Here is a 25858-nt window from a genome sequence, read left to right on the forward strand (position 1 = left end):
TATGTGGAAAAGTGTTCCAGGTTGGGGATTGCAGATCCGTACAACTTGCCGCAATCCTTGTTCAGGGAAATTCGGAGCTGCGGTGCCGGCGATTTGCCCGATCTGACCTACCATGACATTTACAATTTTCTTGTTAATTGTGACTCGTGTTACACTGGCAAAGCCCTCAAAGCTTACAAGAGCCTGGAAGCTTATAAATATTTTGTTGCGGGATGGGTATCCCAACTATACCTCTGGAAGGTTCCGAAGAAGAATGTCTACTTGATAACCTCACGGGTAAGTGGCATTAAGACGTTTATCATAAAGAGGCTATGCAGGACATTTTATCGTAAGAATGTTCGAAATCTAAACTCAGTTCCAGATAATGACAGGGTTGTAAATATGTATGTTTTTGTCTGAAAAAAAATCACAAATCACTGACTATGCAGTTATCATTCAATCCGAAAATCAACTTAACAGATGTACTAGGAGTACTGAATTAGAAGATTACACCTACCTGATATGAAGTGTTCACTACAAATTCGGCTGGTAGAACTGGGGTACCAGTTTTCTCTTCACACAGCGGACACCCATTTTGCGCGTCTCTCCTCATCTGCGGGGAATCTATAAAATGACAGGCCCTCCTTTTGGCCCTGTCTATTGGTACAACCAAATGCTGAACAAGATATAACCATTCTCGAAAGATCTACTCCTACACACTTGATACTTAGACGAACCTGTTCTAATTTCTATGCGCGGCCATGCCGTCCAAGATGGCAGATAAACAAATATCACGTGACCTCGTGACGTCATGTGCACGCTCTCTATACAGCTAGGGTTACAGGGGGGCTAGTCCTCTGGTAACTGTGAGAGGCAACAGCCTAGTCTATAGCTATGTTTTAATGTCCATTTTAAGCTCTTCATTCTGGTCCTTGAAAATGGCATTGCAGGCCAATTCAGGGTGCTGATGCCCAAACAGTTTGTAGATTTTTTTTTTTTTTAAACATTTGGAAGCCTATGCCTCTAATGCCTGGTTTGTTTGTTTTTTTAGCTCCTCCTTTCATTTTTGACCTTTCCATGGCTTTTGTTTCACTGCTGCACACTGCTTTTGCATTAGTGTAGAATGTTAATGTGCATTAGCTAACTTGACTGTGATTGACCGGTGAGAACACGTATGCTGTCATGTGAACCTGAAATGACAGGCCCACAGAGAGGGCCGGTAAAAGCACGGCAGAACAAAATCTCTGTTCATTATGCCCTGACGAATAAACGTGACCCAAGATAGCTGGTTCTGTTCAGACAGTCATCCTAGCTTACTTCTCAAGGGAATTTTTACAGCTAGAGGAAATATCCTTAGCAAAATCCATTCTAGTATGTTGCCTTCCCTCTTTTTCATGTTCCTGACTGTAGTTGGGAAGCGGGAGTGAATCCGGTTTGCTAGACTCGCTCACTTCCCTGCTCGCATGGCTTTCATAATGCTCCTGGATTCTAACGGGTATATGAGTCAGGACACACACACGGCATTGGTCTAAACAAAGTAACGTCTTCATATGAAAATAGCGCTCATCACCATTACAGTCGTGGCTAACTCCACATACAGTGCTCAGCATAAATGAGTACACCCCCTTTGAAAAGTAACATTTTAAACAATATCTCAATGAACATAATTTCCAAAATGTTGACAAGACAAAGTTTAAAATAACATCTGTAACTTAAAACGTGAAAGTCTCATCTCATTATCTCTAGCCGCTTTATCCTGTTCTACAGGGTCGCAGGCAAGCTGGAGCCTATCCCAGCTGACTACGGGCGAAAGGTGGGGTACACCCTGGACAAGTCACCAGGTCATCACAGGGCTGACACATAGACACAGACAACCATTCACACTCACGGTCAATTTAGAGTCACCAGTTAACCTAACCTGCATGTCTTTGGACTGTGGGGGAAACCGGAGCACCCGGAGGAAACCCACGCGGACACAGGGAGAACATGCAAACTCCACACAGAAAGGCCCTTGCCGGCCACGGGGCTCAAACCCGGACCTTCTTGCTGGGAGGCGACAGCGCTAACCACTACACCACCGTGCCGCCCCTAACGTGAAAGTAAGGTTAATAATATAACTTAGATTACACATTTTTCAGTTTTACTCAAATTAGGGTGGTGCAAAAATGAGTACACCCCACAACAAAAACTACTACATCTAATACTTTGTATGGCCTCCATGATTTTTAATGACAACACCAAGTCTTCTAGGCATGGAATGAACAAGTTGGCGACATTTTGCAACATCAATCTTTTTCCATTCTTCAACAATGACCTCTTTTAGTGACCGGATGCTGGATGGAGAGTGATGCTCAACTTGTCTCTTCAGAATTCCCCATAGGTGTTCGATTGGGTTCAGATCAGGAGACATACTTGGCCACTGAATCACTTTCACCCTGTTCTTCAGAAATCCAACAGTGGCCTTAGATGTGTGTTTAGGATCATTGTCATGTTGGAAAAGTGCACGACGACCAAGGGCACGGAGTGATGGTAGCATCTTCTCTTTCAGTATAGAGCAATACATCTGTGAATTCATGATGCCATCAATGAAATGCAGCTCCCCGACACCAGCAGCACTCATGCAGCCCCACATAAGGACACTGCCACCACCATGTTTCACTGTAGGCACCACGCATTTTTCTTTGTATTCCTCACTTTTGCGACGCCATACAGTTTTGAAGCCATCAGTTCCAAAAACATTTATCTTGGTCTCCTCACTCCAGAGTATAGAGTCCCAGTAGGCTTCATCTTTGTCAGCACGGGCCCTGGCAAACTTTAGGCGGGCTTTTTTATGCCTGGGCTTTAGGAGAGGCTTTTTTCGTGGACGGCATCCATGCATGCCATTCCTCTGCAGTGTACGCCGTATTGTGTCACAGGAAATAGTCACCCCAGTTTGGCTTTCTACTTCTTTAGGTAACTGCAGTGAACTTGCCTGCCAATTTTCTTCAACCCTTCTCATCAGAAGACGCTCCTGTCGAGGTGTTAACTTCCGTGGACGACCTGGACGTCTCTGTGAGATGGTTGCAGTTCCATCTTTCTTAAATTTTTGTACCAATTTTGCTATAGTATTCTGACTGATAAGTAAAGCTTTGCTGATTATCTTGTAGCCTTCACCTTTGTGGTGTAAAGAAATTATTTTCTTTGGGGAATTCTGAAGAGACAAGTTGAGCATCACTCTCCATCCAGCATCCAGTCACTAAAAGAGGTCATTGTTGAAGAATGGAAAAAGATTGTTGCAAAATATCGCCAATTTGTCCATTCCATGCCTAGAAGACTTGGTGCTGTCATTAAAAATCATGGAGGCCATACAAAGTACTAGATGTAGTAGTTTTTGTTGTGGGGTGTACTCATTTTTGCACCACCCTAATTTGAGTAAAACTGAAAAAAACGTGTAATCTAAGTTATATTATTAACCTTACTTTCACGTTATAAGTTAAACAGATGTTATATTAAACTTTGTCTTGTCAACATTTTGGAAATTGTGTTCATTGAGATTGTTTAAAATGTTACTTTTCAAAGGGGGTGTACTCATTTACGCTGAGTACTGTAACTTCTGCATAGTGACAAAACCAGCCATATGCTGGGGGGAATACGGCTAAACCCCTGCTGCAACAGGCTCTCTTAAAACTGCAGGGCATATTTTACAAGTACCATGCAACTATCTGAGGAAATTATGATTAAAACATTGATAGAATTAGACTAAAATTAAAATTGAGTTCCATTGATGAAATCTTGACAAAAAAAAAAAGACTAAAATGTAACTACTATTTTCAGGACATAAGACTAAAAGTAAATTTAAAATCATTTAAATTAAAGATGAACACTGCTACACTGAACTAAAACAACATTGGTGCCCAAATAAAGATTACTTGTACAGATCAAAAATATTTTATATAAAACCCATTTAGAGACAGAACTGACTTTTAAAGTTGTGTATTTTTGTAGCTGTCTGTTTAGAGACCAAAACACAAGGGACAGATATTTATCAGAGAGGTCTGATTCACAGCACAGCTTTGCCATGTCAGAAGTAAAGCCTTTTATGAGAAACCTTTCCTTTGCCTAAATTCTGATAAAGCCTTGCCTGCATTTTCCTATAGTTACTGAATTCATCTCGGAGCTTGTCAGCTGTTTTGTGAATCTTACGATACAGTCAAAAACCTTTAATTCAGCCTTCATGAGGCTTAATAATATTGGCATGAGCCATTGTTCTTGTTTCTGTAAACCTCATTTAAAGCCATATACAGTGGGGCAAAAAAGTATTTAGTCAGTCACCAATTGTGCAAGTTCTCCCACTTAAAAAGATGAGAGAGGCCTGTAATTTTCATCATAGGTATACCTCAACTATGAGAGACAAAATGAGAAAAAAAAATCCAGAAAATCACATTGTCTGTCTGATTTTTAAAGAATTTATTTGCAAATTATGGTGGAACATAAGTATTTGGTCAATAACAAAAGTTCATCTCAATACTTTGTTATATACCCTTTGTTGGCAATGACAGAGGTCAAACGTTTTCTGTAAGTCTTCACAAGGTTTTCACACACTGTTGCTGGTATTTTGGCCCATTCCTCCATGCAGATCTCCTCTAGAGCAGTGATGTTTTGGGGCTGTCGCTGGGCAACACGGACTTTCAACTCCCTCCAAATATTTTCTATGGGGTTGAGATCTGGAGACTGGCTAGGCCACTCCAGGACCTTGAAATGCTTCTTACAAAGCCACTCCCTCGTTGCCTGGGCGGTGTTTCGGATCATTGTCATGCTTAAAGACCCAGCCACATTTCACTTCAATGCCCTTGCTGATGGAAGGAGGTTTTCACTCAAAATCTCACGATACATGGCCCCATTCATTCTTTCCTTTACACGGATCAGTCATCCTGGTCCCTTTGCAGAAAAACAGCCCCAAAGCATGATGTTTCCACCCCCATGCTTCACAGTAGGTATGGTGTTCTTTGGATGCAACTCAGCATTCTTTCTCCTCCAAACACGACAAGTTGAGTTTTTACCAAAAAGCTCTATTTTGGTTTCATCTGACCATATGACATTCTCCCAATCCTCTTCTGGATCATCCAAATGCTCTCTAGCAAACTTCAGATGGGCCTGGACATGTACTGGCTTAAAGGAACAGTCCACCGTACTTCCATAATGAAATATGCTCTTATCTGAATTGAGACGAGCTGCTCCGTACCTCTCCGAGCTTTGCGCGACCTCCCAGTCAGTCAGACGCGCTGTCACTCCTGTTAGCAATGTACGGAGCTCAGTATCAATGCGCTGTCAAAGCGCGCAGAAGGTGTTAGTACACCTGTCATTATAGTGCGGACTTTCCATAGCATAGAAAATCGCTACATTTCAATTTGTGTAACTGAACTTGTTTCATATCACTGGTCATATAAACCTATGTAAACAGGAAAAATGTGGAAGAGTTTGGTCGCATCTAACTACAGCCCCAAAAAATACCATTGGCCATGCTGAGTCTAGCAACATTGCTAACAGGAGGGACAGCGCGTCTGACTGACTGGGAGGTCGCGCAAAGCTCGGAGAGGTACGGAGCAGCTCGTCTCAATTCAGATAAGAGCATATTTCATTATGGAAGTACGGTGGACTGTTCCTTTAAGCAGGGGGACACGTCTGGCACTGCAGGATTTGAGTCCCTGGCGGCGTAGTGTGTTACTGATGGTAGCCTTTGTTACTTTGGTCCCAGCTCTCTGCAGGTCATTCACTAGGTCCCCCCGTGTGGTTCTGGGATTTTTGCTCACCGTTCTTGTGATCATTTTGACCCCACGGGGTGAGATCTTGCATTTAGCCCCAGATCAAGGGAGATTATCAGTGGTCTTGTATGTCTTCCATTTTCTAATAATTGCTCCCACAGTTGATTTCTTCACACCAAGCTACTTACCTATTGCAGATTCAGTCTTCCCAGCCTGGTGCAGGTCTACAATTTTGTTTCTGGTGTCCTTTGACAGCTCTTTGGTCTTGGCCATAGTGGAGTTTGGAGTGTGACTGACTGAGATTGTGGACAGGTGTCTTTTATACTGATAGAGTTCAAACAAGTGCCATTAATACAGGTAATGAGTGGAGGACAGAGGAGCCTCTTAAAGAAGTTACAGATCTGTGAGAGCCAGAAATCTTGCTTGTTTGTAGGTGACCAAATACTTATTTTACCGAGGAATTTACCAATTAATTCATTAAAAATCCTACAATGTGATTTCCTGGATTCTTTCCCACCATTCTGTCTCTCATAGTTGAAGTGTACCTATGATGAAAATTACAGGCCTCTCTCATCTTTTTAAGTGGGAGAACTTGCACAATTGGTGGCTGACTAAATACTTTTTTGCCTCACTGTATTGATTTCGTGTAAAAAAAAAAAAGTAAATGTGGTATTTTTCTGCAGGTTTACAGGAGCATGCAGTGTGAAGAATACATCGATGCCAAAAGAGAGACGCATGTGAATTGGATGAGGTGAGCAGTACACTAGCTGTTGGATCGTTTTAGTGATTTGATTTTACAGCTCCTCATTTGTTGGAAGAACTTTATCTTCATGTCATTGACATCTCCGCCATGCTTTCTCCAAGTCTGTAACTCTGATCTGATTTTTTACCTTTTTCTGAAACATTGCCTCACTCTTTTAGGTATGTGAATTGTGCCCGTAATGAAGAAGAACAGAATCTTGTGGCATTTGAGTATCAAGGGGGAATTCTGTATCGTTGCTGTCGATCCATTAACCCAGGACACGAGCTCTTGGTGTGGTATGAAGAGGAGTACACCAAAGAACTCAGTTCTGCACCTACAGGAACAACCAGACAGCAAGGTGTTACTTTTGTCTAAGAGGTTATAGAGGTTATTTTCTGCATCATTTCGTGACGTTTCTGAGCCTACCAGTGTTTCGAGGATGAAAGCTGTTGTACAATGCAGTCTGCAATAACTAGAGCATTCCCCAGAGAACTCATTTTGGCCTGTTCCACCAACCAGGTAGGTCTTCTTGATCATATGACCGTGACCAACCAGAGAGGGTGAAGTCTGTCAGCTTCCTTTGAGACACGTGAAGTCAGCCCACTGTACCTCTTGCTATTGCAAAACTGACTACAGTGGTGCTTGAAAGTTTGTGAACCCTTTCGAATTTTCTATATTTCTGCATAAATATGACTTAAAACATCATCACATTTTCACCCAAGTCCTAAAAGTAGATAAAGAGAACCCAGTTAAAAAAATGAGACAAAAATATTATACTTGGTCATTTATTTATTGAGGAAAATTATCCAATATTAGATATCTGTCAGTGGCAAAAGTATGTCAACCTTTGCTTTCAGTATCTGGTGTGACCCCCTTGTGCAGCAATAATTGCAACTAAACATTTCTGGTAACTGTTGATCAGTCCTGCACACTGGCTTGGAGGAATTTTAGCCCATTCCTCCATACAGAACAGCTTCAACTCTGGGATGTTGGTGGGTTTCCTCACATGAACTGCTCGCTTCAGGTCCTTCCACAACATTTTGATTGGATTAAGGTCAGGACTTTGACTTGGCCATTCCAAAACATTAACTTTATTCTTCTTTAACCATTCTTTGGTAGAACAACTTGTGTGCTTAGGGTCGTTGTCTTGCTGCATGACCCACCTTCTCTTGAGATTCAGTTCATGGACAGATGTCCTGACATTTTCCTTGAGAATTCACTGGTATAATTCAGAATTCATTGTTCCATCAATGATGGCAAGCTGTCCTGGCCCAGATGCATCAAAACAGGCCCAAACCATGATAATACCACCACCATGTTTCACAGATGGGATAAGGTTCTTCTGCTGGAATGCAGTGTTTTCCTTTCTCCAAACATAACGCTTCTCATTTAAACCAAAAAGTTCTATTTTGGTCTCATCCATCCACAAAACATTTTTCCAATAGCTTTCTGGCTTGTCCACATGATCTTTAGCAAACTGCAGACGAGCAGCAATGTTCTTTTTGGAGAGCAGTGGCTTTCTCCTTGCAGCCCTACCATGCACACCATTGTTGTTCTGTGTTCTCCTGATGGTGGACTCATGAACAGTAACATTAGCTGATGTGAGAGAGGCCTTCAGTTGCTTAGAAGTTACTCTGGGGTCCTTTGTGACTTTGCCGACTATTACACGCCTTGCTCTTGGAGTGATCTCTGTTGGTTGACCACTCCTGGGGAGGGTAACAACAGTCTTGAATTTCCTCTACTTGTACACAATCTATCTGACTGTGTATTGGTGGAGTCCAAACTCTTTAGAGACGGTTTCGTAACCTTTTCCAGCCTGATGAGCATCAACAACGCTTTTTCTGAGGTCCTCAGAAATCTCCTTTGTTCATGCCATGATACACTTCCACAAACATGTGTTGTGAAGGTCAGACTTTAATATATCCCTTTTTTTTAAAATAAAACAGGGTGCCCACTCACACCTGATTGTCATCCCATTGATTGAAAACACCTGACTCTAATTTCACCTTCAAATTAACTGCTAATCCTAGAGGTTTACATACTTTTGCCACTCACAGATATGTAATATTGGATCACTTTCCTCAATAAATAAATGACCAAGTATAATATTGTTGTCTCATTTATTTAACTGGGTTCTCTTTATCTACTTTTAGGACTTGTGTGAAAATCTGATGTTTTAGGTCATATTTATGCAGAAATACACTGTGTGCACAATTATTAGGCAAGTTGTATTCCTGATGATTAATTTTATCGTTGAACAAATACAGTGCTCTCAGTCAATCCAAATTGTTAATAAACCTAAAACCAGAATGATTAACAAAGGAAAGGGGAGTTTAGGCCTTCTCAGGGGAATATATAAGTGTGCAGAATTATTAGGCAACATTTAGTGTGCAGAATTATTATGCAACTAAATGAAAAGCTTAAAGTTTCCCATCTCACTTGTTTATTTTAATTTTCAGTGTAACAAATAAACAACTCAGAATTAACAAATAAACACTTCTAGCATTTCAAAAATATTCAGTGACCAATATAGCCACCCTTCTTTTCAATAACTGCCATGAGCCTTCCATCCAGTCTGTTAGTTTTTTGATTTGTTGACGATCAACTTTTTGTGCAGGAGCAACCACGGCCTCCCAAATGCTATTCAGAGTGGTGTATTGTCTTCCCTCGCTGTAAATCTCATGCTTAAGAAGGGGCCACAAGTACTCAATAGGGTTTAAGTCAGGTGAGGAAGGGGGCCATGTCATTACTTTGTCATCTTTAAGGCCTTTGCGGGCTCGCCAAGCAGTGGAGTACTTGGGTGCATGTGATGGTGCATTGTTCTGCATAACAATCATGGCCTTCTTGAATGATGCAGACATCTTCCCATACCACTGCTTGAAGAATGTATCTTTTAGAAACTGGCAGTAGGTTTGGAAGTTGATGTTAAGTCCATCTTCAACCTGAAATGGTCAAACTAGCTCATCCTTAATAATAGCAGCCCATGCCATTACCCCTCCACCACCTTGCTGGTGTCTGAGTCAAAGTGCCCTGTGTCCATTAGTTATCCAGCTATGGGCCCATCCATCTGGTCTATCCAGAGTCACTCTCATTTCATCCGTCCATAAAACCTTTGGAAAATCTGTCTTCAGATATTTCTCGGCCCAATCTTGACATTTCAACTTGTGAGTCTTGTTTAGTGGTGGTCGTGTTTCAGCCTTCCTTACCTTGGCCATGTCTCTGAGCACCGAACACCTTGTCCTTCTGGACACTCCAGGTCGGTTGCAGTTCTAGAATATTGTGGCACTGGAGGATAATGGGTTCCTGGTAGCTTCATGTTTAATCCTTCTCAAGTCTTTTGCGGTTAATTTGTGTCTTTTCTTCTCCACACATTTTTTGCGACCCTGTTGACTATTTGCAACAAAACGTTTGCTTGTTCTGTGCTCACATTTCTATAGCTTAGCTATTTCAAGTGTGCTGCATCCCTCTGATAGGCATTTTATAATTTTTGTCTTTTCAGTGTCTGTTAAATCTCTTTTTTGGCCCATTTTGCCTGAGATAAAGAAGCTGCCTAATAATTATGCACACCTTAATATAGGGTATTAATGACTTTAGGTCACACCCTCCCTCATTACACAAATAAATACCACCTGAGAATGCTTAAATCCAATTAGCATTCAAGTGTATCTAGCTTGCGGTTGGAAAACATGCCTAGAAATAATGGTAGGGTCAGAGTACTCACTTGCCTAATAATTGTGCACACAGTGTATAGAAAATTCTAAAGGGTTCACAAACTTTCAAGCACCACTGTATATAGTAAACCACAAGATATTGTTGTAGCTTTATTCATCATGCCCAATTTAACCAGAAGTAGCGTAAAATGCATGCCCTGTGGATCCCGAGTGGCACAGCAGAAAAGTGTTGTCCCCGTCATCCTCCCCATCATCCAGATATTGCCACTTTCAAATCCTGATGACGCCACAATCATCTGTGGTTGGGAGCTCAAGAGAGCAAAATTGTCTGGGCTCTCTGGGAGGGAGAGATGGCATGCTCTCTCTTCTCTGCCCTGTCAGTTACACTGGCCAGTCATGGGTGTGTGAGAGCACATTTAATAGGAAGTAAGTGGATTGGGCTTTCGTCCGAGTGTGCTTTGCAGCCCCCTGACATTGTATGAGTAAAACATGGTCAACTGGTGTTTCTTGTCATGGAGGAAGCACATGATAGCCCTCCCTGGTTGGTAGCTGTTATGTGATACTGGAGAGGAGTCTGATGGGTGGGAATTGGCCATGGCTAAATTAGGGAGAAAATTGGGGAGAAATCGGGGGGAAATGCCCTGTCACAGCAAACACATAATATAGGATAATGTCAGACCTCCCCATATTACAGAAACACTGGGGGGGCATTATAATAACTACAGTGCAATATAACCAGCTGGCTGGAAAGAGGTTAGTTGAAAACACACATGCAGTGTGTCTGAACCAAGCGAAGTTGTTAATTGGATAATGCAGATGTCAGTCAAACCCATCAACCATTATAAAAATCAATTGCAACACATTTGCTTTATTTCAGGAGCATATGTGATGGTTATATTGTCAAGCAATAACAATTTTAGTATTTTTATGGAATTCAATAATTCCACAAGAGTCATACCATGGAGAACTTATCTTTTTAATTATGTTAAATTTTAGCTCCTTAAAGTGCATATCACGGGTAAATTCATGAGCAAGATCAATGTAATTCTCCTATTTTATATTAAACTTTGGTCAAATATCTATAACATTCTGCATTCTCTGAAATTTTTTTTACCTTGCGCAATACCAGAAAAATTGAGTTGAAATCAAGCCATTTGAGGCGAATCGGTCCGCCTCTGGAAAAACTTGCCATTTGAATTTCCCGGCAAACACTGATTTTCGTGATGTCACGTGCGGAATGCCTCCCTCTGAATCCTACGTCAGCGCTGGTTTGTTTATGAGAAAACGGCCTGGTGGTTTTCTGCAAATTTCTTCAACGTTATCACGTAATTATTAAAATGGTTAACAGATGTATCGTAGGAGGGTGTAGCAACACCAGTCATGATGGGATTAGTACTCATCGTTTCCCAAAAGACCGGACAATGAGAGAGAAATGGGAGCGCTTGGTCTACACAGGCTGTGCACTGAAACCGTGCAAGCTCTCGCAGCCTGCTGGCACTTCTGCAGGTGACGTCACGAATCTGGCTCCAGACTCCCTTGGGATTTTTCCAGACGCATTTTATTTTATTTTTTTTCTGCTGTCGACAGATGGCCTTGGGCAAAATTACCCTTCTGGATGAGTGTGTAAAGGGACATACTTTTCATATATCTCATCTCATCTCATTATCTCTAGCCGCTTTATCCTTCTACAGGGTCGCAGGCAAGCTGGAGCCTATCCCAGCTGACTACGGGCGAAAGGCGGGGTACACCCTGGACAAGTCGCCAGGTCATCACAGGGCCGACACATAGACACAGACAACCATTCACACTCACATTCACACCTACGGTCAATTTAGAGTCACCAGTTAACCTAACCTGCATGTCTTTGGACTGTGGGGGAAACCGGAGTACCCGGAGGAAACCCACGCGGACACGGGGAGAACATGCAAACTCCACACAGAAAGGCCCTCGCCGGCCCTGGGGCTCGAACCCAGGACCTTCTTGCTGTGAGGCGACAGCGCTAACCACTACACCACCGTGCCGCCCTTTTCATATATAAAAAAAAAAATTAATAAATTGGTCCAGGATATGCACTTTAAACTCTTGCAGCTGAAGAACTTCAACATGTTAAGGAACAAATAGCGTCTGATGAATTAACGAACAATTAAACACATGGAGATTTGGTTGCTTTGTTACTACAAATCACACCGTGGCATTCTTCAAATACTGCAGAAAGGAAATTCCTACTGCTGCAGACCTACTTGAATGCCATCTGAACCGATGCAGTGTGTCCCTTTTTTTTTTATACGCCTACATTTAAATTAAATGACTATTGTTATGTGTCTTAATTTATGGATGTTGGCTTGCTTTCATCAATTACATTAATATGAATCAACTGGGCTTCACAAAATCCCACAAAACTTAATTTCATGAAATTAGTGTGTAATTGAAATTAATAAGTGTTTTAAACTTGACAACCTAATCCATATAAAAAATCCAGATAGAAAATACATATTTGCTTGTGTAAATGCTACAAGAAACTATTTGCAAATAAATCTATCCATATCCAGTTTGATAAATAAGGCCCATTTTTGGATCTTTTAGAACCTTGAATGTGAGGGCTGAGTTTCCTTCTCAATCCTGGATGAGATGTAAATAAGGCTAGGCTTGCCATTACCTAGATTTGACATGATGTCCAACAGGAACCAACAACTCCCCTTTGGTCGCTCAGACCCACGGAGCTATGGCCAATGCTGTGCATAGCTGCTGTTCCAGGACCTTATTGAATCTCCCAGTATTCCAAGCTTGAGGCTGCTATATCTTAGTCTGCAACCTTTTGTTTTTGTCTCAGTCTTAATTCATGTACATTCTTGATTAACTTTCAGTAAAAGCACTCCTTACATTGGGTTAGTGTTGTTATATTTTATAATCTTGTTGCATTTCATGTTCAATTTGTTATTTTTGTCCTTTCATTTCTCCAGAAGTAAAGAACGCTCTGCTGCAAGTCTTTTCATGCTCCACATGCCCTCGTTCCGATGCATCTCCAATTTACCTCGACAAGCATATCCAGAGATGCCACTATGAAGAGTACGTGAGACTGCAAGAATCAGGAGAGATTAAATATAAGCTTCAGATCCCCTCCAAATGCTCCAGTCATCAACCAACATCAACTGATATTATCCATTCTGATACTTCCCATAATGATATACAGAAGGAAATTCACCACTGCTCAGATTGTAGAAAGAGTTTTAGTTATCAGAATGCACTCAAGACACACCAGTGCATTCACACAGGGGAAAAGCCGTATCACTGCTCACAGTGTGGGAAGACTTTTACTCAGCAGAGTGCTCTCCGACGACACCAGCGCATTCACACAGGAGAGAAGCTATTTCACTGCTCACAGTGTGGGAAGAGTTTTACTCATCAGAGTGCTCTCCAACGACACCAGCGCATTCACACAGGAGAGAAGCCGTTTCACTGCTCACAGTGTGGAAAGAGTTTTACTCATCAGAGTGCTCTCCAACGACACCAGCGCATTCACACAGGAGAGAAGCCGTTTCACTGCTCACAGTGTGGGAAGAGTTTTACTCATCAGAGTGATCTCCAAAAACACCAGCGCATTCATACAGGAGAGAAGCCGTTTCACTGCTCACAGTGTGGGAAGAGTTTTACTTCTCAGAGTACTCTCCGACGACACCAGCGCATTCACACAGGAGAGAAGCCGTATCACTGCTCACAGTGTGGGAAGAGTTTTACTCATCAGAGTACTCTCCAACAACACCAGCGCATTCACACAGGAGAGAAGCCGTATCACTGCTCACAGTGTGGGAAGAGTTTTCCTCATCAGAGTCATCTCCGACGACACCAGCGCATTCACACAGGAGAGAAGCCGTATCACTGCTCACAGTGTGGGAAGAGTTTTGCTCATCAGAGTAATCTCCAACGACACCAGCGCATTCACACAGGAGAGAAGCCGTATCACTGCTCACAGTGTGGAAAGAGTTTTACTCGTCAGAGCACTCTCCAAACACACCAGCGCATTCACACAGGAGAGAAACCGTATCACTGCTCACAGTGTGGGAAGAGTTTTACTCATCAGAGTCATTTCCGACGACACCAGCGCATTCACACAGGAGAGAAGCCGTATCACTGCTCACAGTGTGGAAAGAGTTTTCCTCATCAGAGTACTCTCCAAACACACCAGCGCATTCACACAGGAGAGAAACCGTATCACTGATCACAGTGTGGGAAGAGTTTTACTCAGCAGAGTAATCTCCAGCACATTCACACAGGATAGAAGCCGTATCACTGCTCACAGTGTGGAAAGATGTTTGCTTTTTTAGTTACATTTAAGACCTTCAAGTGCACTAACTCAGAGACATTGCATGATTTAAAGTTGTCAAATTAAATATGGTTGTTACAGTTTTGACTGAAAATGACCTGTACTTTGAACTTTATTGTTCATGTTACACTGGTCAACAATTTTTCAGAAGTTGTCTGCTTCAGAGATGATGCATTTTGAACTAACTGAAAATTGTTTATGCACTTCTTGGAACATCCAGACAGTAAGGCATTACAATAATCCAACCTGGAGGTAACAAAAGCATGAACTAGTTTTTTCCACGTCATGTAGTGACATTACATTTCTTATCTTAGCAGTATTTCTGAGATGAAAGAAAGCTATCTGGGTCATGTTATCAATGTGAGTTTCGAATGAAAGACTGGGGTCAGTAACTCCGAGGTCTTTTACTACTGCACCTGAAGAAACAGAAAGGCCATCCAGAGTTACTGTGCAATCAGAAAACTTACTTCTAGCTGCATGTGGTCCGAGTACAAGTACTTCAGTCTTGTCAGAGTTAAGCAGAAGGAAGTTAATAAGCATCCCGTGTCTAATGTCCTTCACACATTCCTCAGTTCTATTAAGCTGGTGTCTCTCATCAGGTTTTGCAGAAACATACAACTGTGTCATCAGCATAACAGTGGAAACTAATACAATGTTCATGAATAATATTACCCAGAGATAACATATATAAAGAAAAAAGCAGTGGACCCAAGACAGAACCTTGTGGAATACCAAACTTTACCTCAGTACGTCTAGAAATATCACCATTTATATGAACATACTGGTAGCGATCAGTTAAATAAGACCTGAGCCAGGAGAGGGCTGTTCCCTTAATTCCCACAACATTTTCTAGTCTATCCAGAAGAATGGAATGGTCAATGGTATCAAATGCTGCACTGAGGTCAAGCAACACAAGCAGCGAGACACAGCCCTGATCAGATGCCAACAGTAGGTCATTTACTACTTTAAAGGAAAACTCCAGAGTGAAATGCTTTTTAGGTCTATTCTCGCATTATTGGGAGTGCATACATTGAGTTGCTATCACAATCACATCAATCGGATGTGTTTTGAGAAAATTATTTTTTTGTGATTTCAACCGGAAAGTGCTAACACGGCAGTGCGCGGGGCATGTCTTTTTGCCGATATAAAACACTAGTTTTAAAACCATTGCAAAGCTCAAAACAACATGACAGTTCTGTGGAAGTGAGTAGAGGGTTCCTACAAACAAAACGAGGTGTGTCTAGCTCGAAAAGTGCACGTATAGAGTGTGTAGAATAGTAAATATAAAGGCAGTGACCTTACCTGAATTTGGTCTTCCTCAGACACCATCTTCAGTGGACAGTCCGTAAAAGTCAAGTGCCGAGTGCAGAGCCCATTGTGCATTTCCAGCGGGTTGCAGAAGGAAGTTAACTAGGCACTGCATCACTAATAAGCATCCAGTGTCTAATGTCCTTAACACATTCCTCAATTCTATAAAGCTGGTGTCTCTCATCAGGTTTTGCAGAAACATACAACTGTGTGTCATCAGCATAACAGCGGAAACTAATACAATGTTTATGAATAATATCACCAGAGGTGACATATATAAAGAAAAAAGCAGTGGACCCAAGACAGAACCTTGTGGAATACCAAACTTTACCTCAGTACATCTAGAAATATCACCATTTATATCAACATACTAATAACAACCAGTTAAATAAGAGCTGAGTTAGGAGGGGGCCGTTCCCTTAACTCCCACAACATTTTCTAGTCTATCCAGAAGAATGGAATGAACAATGGTATCAAATGCTGCATTAAGGTCAAGCAACACAAGCAGCGAGACACAGCCCTGATCAGACGCCAACAGTAGGTCGTTTACTACTTTAACCAGAGCTGTCTCTGTGCTATGATGAGGTCTAAATCCTGACTGGTACATTTCATGGATGTTATTCCTATGTAAATATGAGCATAGATACTGTGCCACAGCTTTTTCAAGGATCTTCGAGATAAAGTGGAGGTTTGATATTGGCCAATAATTGGACAGCTAACAGGGATCAAGATCAGGTTTTTTAATCAGGGGTTTGATAACTGCTAGTTTAAAGGATTTGGGTACATAGCCAATCGTGAGAGAAGAATTTATTATTTTTAGAAGTGGTTCAATTACTTCAGGTATTATCTGTTTGAATAGACGTGTAGGTAAGGGATCTAGTACGCAAGTTGAGGCTTTTGATGCCAAGATTAATGAAAGTAATTCAGTTTCTTTAAGGAGAGTAAAACATTCTAATTGATGATCTGAAAGAGTTATATGGTTAACTACAAGGCCATTGTCTGACCTTAAATTAGTAGTTTGAATTTTTTGTCAGATATTCTCAATTTTGTCATTAAAAAAAATAATGAAATCGTTACTACTGCATACTGCAGGTGTGCATGTGTCTATAGTGGACTTATTCCTGGTTAATTTTGCAACAGTATTAAATAGGAATCTAGGATTATTTTTGTTATCTTCTATTAGGGAGGAGAGATATGTTGATCTCGCAGCACTAAGAGCTTTTCTATACTTCAGGAAGCTCTCCTTCCACGCTAATTTGAACACTACCAATTTTGTTTGACGCCATTTACGTTCCAATTTTCGAGTGGTCTGTTTTAGTGTGCGAGTGCCATCATTATACCAGGTGCTAATTTTTTGTCTCTGACCATTTTCCTTTTAAGAGGAGCTACATTATCTAAAGTATGGCGGAACATTGACTCTAAGCATTCAGTTGCCTGATCAAGTTCTGCAGGGGCTGACAGTGACCGAATCAAAGTTGATAACTCTGGAAGATCATTTATAAAGCTCTGTGCAGTAGTTGAAGTGAATGTACGTTTAATACAGTGGCATGGTGAGGTGCATATATTATTACTCAGAACATAGTTTGAATGAGATGAGATAATGATCTGAGATAACTTCAGACTGTGGAAGTGTGACTATATTTTCTAGGCATTATTCAAGAAGCCCATTTCAGTGGGCTTCTTGAATAATGCCCAATATTCGGAAGGTTTGAACCATAGGGTTTTCTGTTTAAGTCCTGTAATTCAAATCCATGTCAAATGACAAGAAGGAATTCAAATGAATGTGACAGAATCAGGAAGTGGTTTAAATTAGTGTCATTAATCTGGAAATTATTCAAATTGAAATAATAAAATGACTATTAATTCAAATTTATGTTCCAGCAGCAATCATAAATTCAAATAAATATTAGAAACCTAGGAAGTAATTCAAATAAATATCTTAGGATCACAATTAATTCAAATTAATCTGAAAGGAACAAAAAGTAATTCAAATTAATGTGTATAATCAGAAAAGAGCCAAACAGTGATGAGGCACTGCAGTCAGTTCCATCATCAGGTGGGTATCTACTTCATCAGACATTTTGGCGCTACCCACTACGTCCTGCAGAGGTGCACCAACTGAGTTAGTTTACTCAACCTGGAACTGTGAGCTCTCCCATCACTGTTTTCTCTTAACCCACAACCAGTGAGAGGCTGACTCAGTCTGTCTACTGATGTCAGATATGGCTTTCCTGTGGGTTGATCCTGTGATGCCCAGGATGCTGAGTGCTTTCCACAAGGATTGACCAACAAATCCTCTGCACCCTACTTCTACCGGCAGGCTCCACATCTTCCATCCTTTCTGCTGGCACTCTTCTAGTAGCAGCTGGTATTTACCCCACTTCCTCTCGTGCACCTCTTCAGTGCTTTCTTCCCATGGTACAGTCAGTTCAAGCACCATAAGCTGCTTTGTTGACCTTGAAAACAGCAGCGCATCTGGTCTTCACCTTGTTGTGGCAATGTCTAAAGGAAACTTCAGTTGTTCTTTCAGATCCACCTTCAACTCCCAGTCTTGTGCTGTTGGAAGGATCCCAGTTCCTTTGGTGACACTAGTCACTGGATTAGCCCCCTCTTTTATAAACTTAATTAAGGTGGGCCCCTTGGTTCTGTGGTGGACCTTCCTTCTGGCTATTTCAATGACTGTGACTATTTCACTCAGTAGTGCTGTGTTGCAGGAGCACAGGATATGTTCCAGGCTCGCAGGTTCACCACATAACTTGCAGGTGGGGTTATCTGTCAGACCCCATGTCTTCAAGTTAGTTGGAGTTGGAAGTGTGTCATAAGTGGACCTCAACAAGAAGGCTATACAACTGTCTTCCATATGCCAAAGGATGCTCCATGAAAGCATCTGATTACATGTACCTTCCAACATAACCAGCCTCCCTGTTTCTTTTGCAACTGCTCTTGTCTGGCGTGCCTCCTCTTCTACTTGGCGAACCTCTTTTTGGACCATCTCTCTGCTCTGGGTTGGTGTTACTGTCTTCCAGCTTGGCCTAGTAACACATCCAAGCCCAAGCTGTCCTGTCCTGACTGTACCAATGATGTTGCTATATCAGAGACATTCTTCAGCATCCTTCACATCTTGGTCTGCTCGCCACTTATTCCTGCTTTCCTAACTTTCTCATCTGTGCTTTCCCTCAGCATCATCACCTGGTGTACCTTGGTCACCTTGAATTCCTCTGTGATGATAGTAGTAATTGAAGCTTACTACTGGTACTGTAAAGCCCAATGATGGAAAAACTTCTGGGAAGTCCCAGCCATCGTCTGATGTATCTGTTGATCATCCTCTCCATAGTTTCTACAGAAGATGTGGAGTTGTTATACACCAGTAATGGCCAAGGGAGTCTTGGAAGCACCCCGTGCTGGTAACACCAAGCCTTGTACTTCCTGGGTAGACTGCTCTTATCAACAGTGCACATCCATTCTTCAGCTTGTTGTCTCATCTGAAAGATACTCTCCTTGTCTGTCAGTGCTGTTGAACCACTTGCCAAGGCTCTTGACTGGCTTCTCAGAAACTGTCAGAATGTCTTCACCATCTATCCTGAATCTGAAGCGGTCCTGAACTTTGCCTTTCTTGAAAACCAGGCTTCTAGACTTGGATGGCTTAAACTTCATCTTCGACCATGTCATCAGTCTGCGAATGTCCTCCAGCATCCATCTTCCTTCAGGAGCAGACTTTGTTGTAATAGTCATGTCATCCATGAAGGCTCTGAAGTCATACATGAAGAACATAATTTGAATTCAAGTCACTGAATTACAAAGTAATTCAAATTAGTGTCAAACAACCAGGAAGTAATTCAAACAAGTGTGGTAGAATCAGGAAGTAATTCAAATTTTTGTCATTATTCTCAAAGTAATTCAAATTAATATCAAAGAATGACATTTGATTCAATTTATGTTCAAGCAGCAATCAATCCAGCCACTGAGGTGCACAAACCAGTGTATTCTTAGTGCCGGTCCCAAGCCCAGAGAAATGAGGAGGGTTGTGTCAGGAAGGATATCTGGCATAAAATTCATGCCAAATCAACTATGCGGAAGATGACGAGGGCTTTCATCCTGGATCGGTCGAGGCCTGGTTTAACAAGACCACCACTGAAACTGTTTCCCAGCAGGGTACCAGTGGAAATGATGCTTCTGGTGGGGAAAGGAGGAGAAAGAGAGGTGGAAGGCGAATTTGGAAAAAATGTGAGAATAGAAAAGGCAGGAGAGTGGAATTGGAAATTGAAATGTTGGCACAATGACTGGTATTGGAAGAGAACTGGCTGATTTGATGGAGAAGAGAAAGATTGACATCCTGTGTATACAAAATAAGATTCTTTATTGTCATTGTACAGAAAACATACAATGAAATTCAAGTGCACTCAAGTACTGGACTCGAATTAAAAAAAAAATCAAATAAATGCTCCTATTGTTAAATAGACAGATTTGCTTGAGTGTCCTATTGTGTTGTTCAAACATGAGGAGTCATGCACAGCCTCTTCAGGATTCACCTTGCAACAAGGGTGGGATTCAAACACACAAAGGATTAGCAGTCCATCACCTTAACCTCTCAGCCACCTCTCCCACAGATACTGGGTTAACTTTATAATTCTGACAGTTTAGCACAATTCATTGTGAACAAAACAATCTCATATTTTCCTCGAGTTCTGTCCTTAACTTCCAGCCTCAAAATATGCAATAAAATAAACTAAACAAACTATGTGATATGGACTCTGGAAAAAAGTATTGGCAATCTTTAAATCAAGAAAATAAAAATACAAAACCCATATCCATATCCAAAACCCATAACATTAGTTAAGGCACACAGCTCATAAAGATGGTTTCAAGCAAAATGCAATCACTCACTGGTAAATATACGGAACATTCATGAGCAAAAACTGCATTTATAAACACTTTTACAAAACTCACAAATTTCTCAGAATAAAACACACTCTCTCACTACAGCATGTTGCATGTACACTTACTGTAGACACACACACACACCTGGGCCTTAACACATCTTTTCTCCCCTCTGGGCCATCAAAAGCATATAAAAAAATACATTTTATGTAAACTGTCAGAATGCAACAATATAAGTTGATTCTGTACGTAAGTGCACTTTATCACGACTTACACTGACATTGCTCACTCTCTCTATGTCACTTCCTGATTTCCTAAACTCTGAGGGAGGGGCACAGAACATGCATGCATTAATCACGTGGAAAAAATTTGTGGTGTTAAAAGGAATTTGCATTAACACATTATTGCGTTAACTTCAACAGCCACAATTTTATATATAAAACTTCTCACTCACCCCTTCTGGCAGGAGAGGTAATCCACCACCACCATATGCAGCCCCTGGCCTGTGGACCACCTCAGATTTAAAGTGCTGAAGGGCAATACCCAGAGGGATCCACACGTTGGTCCCACTGGTCAGAACAGAGGGTGAACAGGTGTCCGAGCAGGTAGTATGGGAGAGTGAGGACTGCCCACTTGATGGGCAAACACTCTTTCTCCACCCATATTTTCCACTGATCCATTATTCAAGAGTGACATGGAAGAAGCAGTGCTGTGATATAGATTCAAACTGGGGCTGTTGTGACCACAATACAGAATACTAACCACTAAATGATCACGACACTCCACAGGCAGAGTACACCCTCACTCTGACAGAAACTCAGCTGCTAGATGTGGCGTGGGACGAACAGGACCATGTTTGTCCTGGTGTCATGAGAAAAGTGAATTTTTTATTTAGTCATGCTTGCATTTGCTATGGTGGTGTAGTGGTTAGCCCTGTTGCTTCACAGCAAGAAGGTCCTGGGTTCAAGCCTGGTGAGGGTCTTTCTGTGTGGAGTTTGCATGTTCTCCCAGTGTCTGGGTGGGTTTTCTCAGGGTGCTCTTGTTTCCCCCACAGTCCAAAGAAATGTAGGTTACATTAATTCATGGCTCTAAATTGCCTGTGAGTGTCTCTGTATCAGCCCTGCAATGACCTGGTGATGTGTCCCTCTTTCAATAGTTCACTTTTGTTTAATTTTATTTATATGCTGCCTTGGGCAATGATGTGAAATACAGGCAACACCAACAATTCAGGAGTTCCATCAATGACCATTTTCAGATTCTGTTCAGGAATTGGTTATACAGTAGATGTCCTGTCTGTTATTTACTGTGTGACTTACTGAACATTTTGAGCATTTGTTTGACCTTTGAGCCTTTACAAGGCAAGAGGTTCCTTTTGGAATATGCAGACTGGTGTGTGAGAAAATGCAACTGTGGCAGCGGGGGCGTGGTCAAGCATCGGTCTGTGACCGGAGAGCGGAGTCGGGGAAGGTAAGTGGCAGAATCACTGCACCTGATGTTAATTAATGTGTTTGTGTGTCTTCCCCAGTGACCGCGCCCTATTTAAGGAGAGAGAGCGAGAGCAGAAGGAGCTCTCTCCCCAACCAGACGACTTGTGTGTGTGCGTGCGGCGTGGCTGGGAGAGTTAGTGTTTGCACTGAAAAGTGAAAATAAAAAGAGCTTTGTGAACTCCGTTCTGGCCTGCCGTCCTTCTGTGCTTGTCCCAGGTTTCGGCACCACTGTGACAGTTTGTATGGGTGGGTGGAGCACAGAAGGACGGCAGGCCAGAACTGAGTTCACAAAGCTCTTTTTATTTTCACTTTTCAGTGCAAACACTAACTCTCCCAGCCACGCCCGCACGCACACACACAAGTCGTCTGGTTGGGGAGAGAGCTCCCTCTGCTCTCTCTCTCTCTCCTTAAATAGGGCGCGGTCACTGGGGAAGACACACAAACACATTAATTAACATCAGGTGCAGTGATTCTGCCACTTACCTTCCCCGACTCCGCCCTCCGGTCACAGACCGATGCTTGACCACGCCCCTGCTGCCACAGCAACTTTAAATACAATTGTAAATAATTCACCCTGTATACCATGAACATGAGAAACTCTCCACTTTTTTCACACATCCCTTGACGGACTCTGGACATATTTAGTCATATAAATGTCAAGAAAAAAATCAACAAGCAATGACATTTGGATGTTGTACAGTCGGTAACATGTCAGTTTCACAATTGAAAGTTTTCCAGTTTTACATTCTGGGGTGTTTTCAGTGTCGTAGATGTGACATTTCCACTCATATTGGAAAACAAAATGCTTCAGAGCTTAGACAAGTTCAGCATTAGTGAATTAATCTCCATAACTTTTAATGAATACAGATAAATCCTCAAAATTCATATCATTATGGACATCCTAAAAATACATCACTTTTTTGCATTATAGATATAACATCAAACAGATATAATTATATGGGAGATTACAGGTTTTCTACAAACTGTGAATTTCAAAGACAAGTGCAGGGTTCCTACGCAGTATGGAAAAGTATGGAAAAGTACAGAATTTGATTTTAGTATTTTCCAGGTCTGGAAAAGTATGGAAAATGGAAATTAGGGTATGGAGAAATATTTGTGTTTCCAGACCTTTGCCGCTACATAGTAAAATGAAGCTCAACATTCCGACATTCAGTTGAATTTTGCCAAAGAAATGTGTTGAAATGCGGAGGGAGAGAAATGGGTGTTCTGTTGTACTGGCATGCGCTCCGCCACACCCCCTGAACCTGCTTGCTTCTTGCAAGACTTTGGACAAGACGCAGGAAAACCCCCTGCTACAAAACGCCTCTTGAACACGCGTGAACACACATAGCTCCAGTCAGTGTAAAAATGCTTACGGCTTATTTGGCAGTGTTGCCAGAATTTGCTAGAAAAATAAGGCACATGGACCCTGAAAACAAGCGACCCAAGACAAAAAAACTGCCAACAAAAATATGAAGGCTGTGTACGCAAACATACATATAAACAAGTTATAACTCTGAATCACCATCCCCAAAACCCACGACTTCTGATTTTTTTTTTAAGCGACAAAAAAGCAAGCCCAAAGCCGCTTATAACAAGAATAGGCAACCCACGTACATAGATCAACGTAGGCTATGTTAGGCATAGCCTACTATCAGAGAGAGGAATGTAAACTCGGCAATGGGTAAATGCACGTTTTCTGATGGATGGCTATCCAAACCAGAATACACAGCTTGGCTGAGAAAAGATCCCAAATGGCAAAGTAAGGCTAAATGCAAGCTTTGTATAAAATCATTTGATATTTCCAACATGGGGGAGGCGGCGATTTTAAGTCACATGAAGGGGAAGAAGCACCAGCGCTTGGTCACAGCATCATCGTCGAAAGTTTCAAATTCTTTTTTTACTCAGTCGAAAGTGGGGTCAAGAACAACAGAAACGCAAAGCAATGCACTCCTTCAGGCAACAAATGATGAACGGTGAGAATTTTATCTTATTATTCTAACAGCTACTCTTCTTCAAGTGCATAGTAAATATTTATTGAACATCTATCAGCAAACTTGAGCTCATTCTGGCTAACATTCCCTGGGAAACTATCCAGTGAAAACTGCCCATAAAATAAGTAACACAAGGTTATGTTGTAGATATTATATCGTCATTGCAAGTCAGGATGTGCTCTATCATTGCAGTGGCAACAATGGAGACATATCAAATAAAGTCAGTTGATTAACAGTTGCTAGTGTCCTAGCCTAACGTTGCCTAGTGTCGTCTTAGCCTAACTAAATACAATGATCTATCGCCACCCACTGGGGTCAGTGCGTAAGTTCACCTTTCTGTTGGTCACATAGACTGTATACAATAGACCATGGTTGGTCAGAATGAAATTAAGTGAGATAAATGAAGGTTTAAGTGTACAGCATTTGCAAACTTAAATTTTGAATTGGTGAAAAAATAAATGTTATTCATGTTATCTATTGGCCTATGTTGCAAGTTGCAATTAGGCTATGAGCACAGAGTAGTGTTAATATAGGCAAACTCTGAATGTAAAGTTGCAGTGATATTTATATTGTAGCAGTTTATTTAGAAAGGAATTTACAGAAGATATATACGTAACTGTTATTATCAAGTATGAGTATGTGACAACACATCATGTAAAAACACCACATTACATAATAACCTGAAAAAATGTAATACATTTTCACTCATCATGTAATAATATGCACATTTTGTAATGTGTGTGTGTGTGTGTGTGTGTGTGTTAAATATTTGTTGAATGTGAAGGGTTGAAATTGATTATTAACTTGTGTTATTGTTGTATTTTAGAGCCACAGCTACATCCTGTAGCTCAATGAGGACCTTTGCGATTGGATCTGAGGTTCTGTCTGCGGAAGTGTTGTGGGTACTTGATGTTATGGAAAAGCATGGCTCCTTCAACAGCTGCTCGGGGAAGAGTGACCTTTTTCGTCTTATGTTTCCAGACAGCAACATTGCCTCAAAATTCAGCTGTGGAGATGACTAAGGGTCGACCAATACATCGGCCGGCCGATGTATCGGGCCGATATTTGCGTTTTTTAAGTGTATCGGCATTGGCCGATTCGCATGTGGTTTGGCCGATCCGCGCACCCCCCCCCCCCCCGCGCGCGTCATTTACAGACCGGCATCCAAGCCTTGGATTCCAAGGCCAGCTCTGTGTTGCCAGAAGACCCGCGATGCACGCTGTCGCGTCACCCCTCCCCCTCTGATAGTGAAGTGCACAGCCCCGAAAGCTACAGCCACGGTAAGTTTTAAACTTTCAGAGCCTCTAATGCTTTTAAAATATTGTTTGAAACCACCAAATTTTATGTTCTCTTTATTACATGTGCCTGGAAGTTTATTAAGTTAAGTTATTGAGTGGGTTGGAAAAAAACGGAAATCTGACATGTGCGCATTTAATGCTCTACCCGCCAAAGTTGCCGAATTGTGACAGCTCGTGGTATTGAAAAAGTAAGCCATCACGTTGAATAGAGTGAAAAATCTTGCTTAAACCCCTTTCCACTGGGTGGCAGACACGTTGAACTTCAGGCCTTTCTTAGAATTAGGACACCTCTTTGTACTTATTCGTCGACTATTCCCCTCCCAGGGCCGCATAGATGGCTCTGTTCCCTCCTTTAAGACTACACGCGGAAGTGGTGTCGCCCCGTCATTATTGGAACATAGAGCAGAACCGATGTATTGAGATTGTGCAAACAATTACA

General features: G+C 41.7%; 1 protein-coding gene across 1 annotated transcript in view; it reads left to right on the plus strand.

Annotated features, from left to right (window-relative positions):
• Positions 1-13518: 13518 nt before the first annotated feature.
• The window catches only part of LOC132864551 (zinc finger protein 135-like), a gene marked incomplete at its 5' end in the record, with an annotated part of 244184 nt that continues 231844 nt past the window's right edge, over positions 13519-25858 (plus strand). The window contains 1 exon segment of the mRNA XM_060897992.1: positions 13519-14281. Coding sequence (XP_060753975.1) covers positions 13519-14281 — 763 coding nt within the window.

The sequence above is a fragment of the Neoarius graeffei genome, chromosome 17 (assembly GCF_027579695.1).
Source record: "Neoarius graeffei isolate fNeoGra1 chromosome 17, fNeoGra1.pri, whole genome shotgun sequence".
NCBI classification, from domain to species: Eukaryota; Metazoa; Chordata; class Actinopteri; order Siluriformes; family Ariidae; genus Neoarius; species Neoarius graeffei.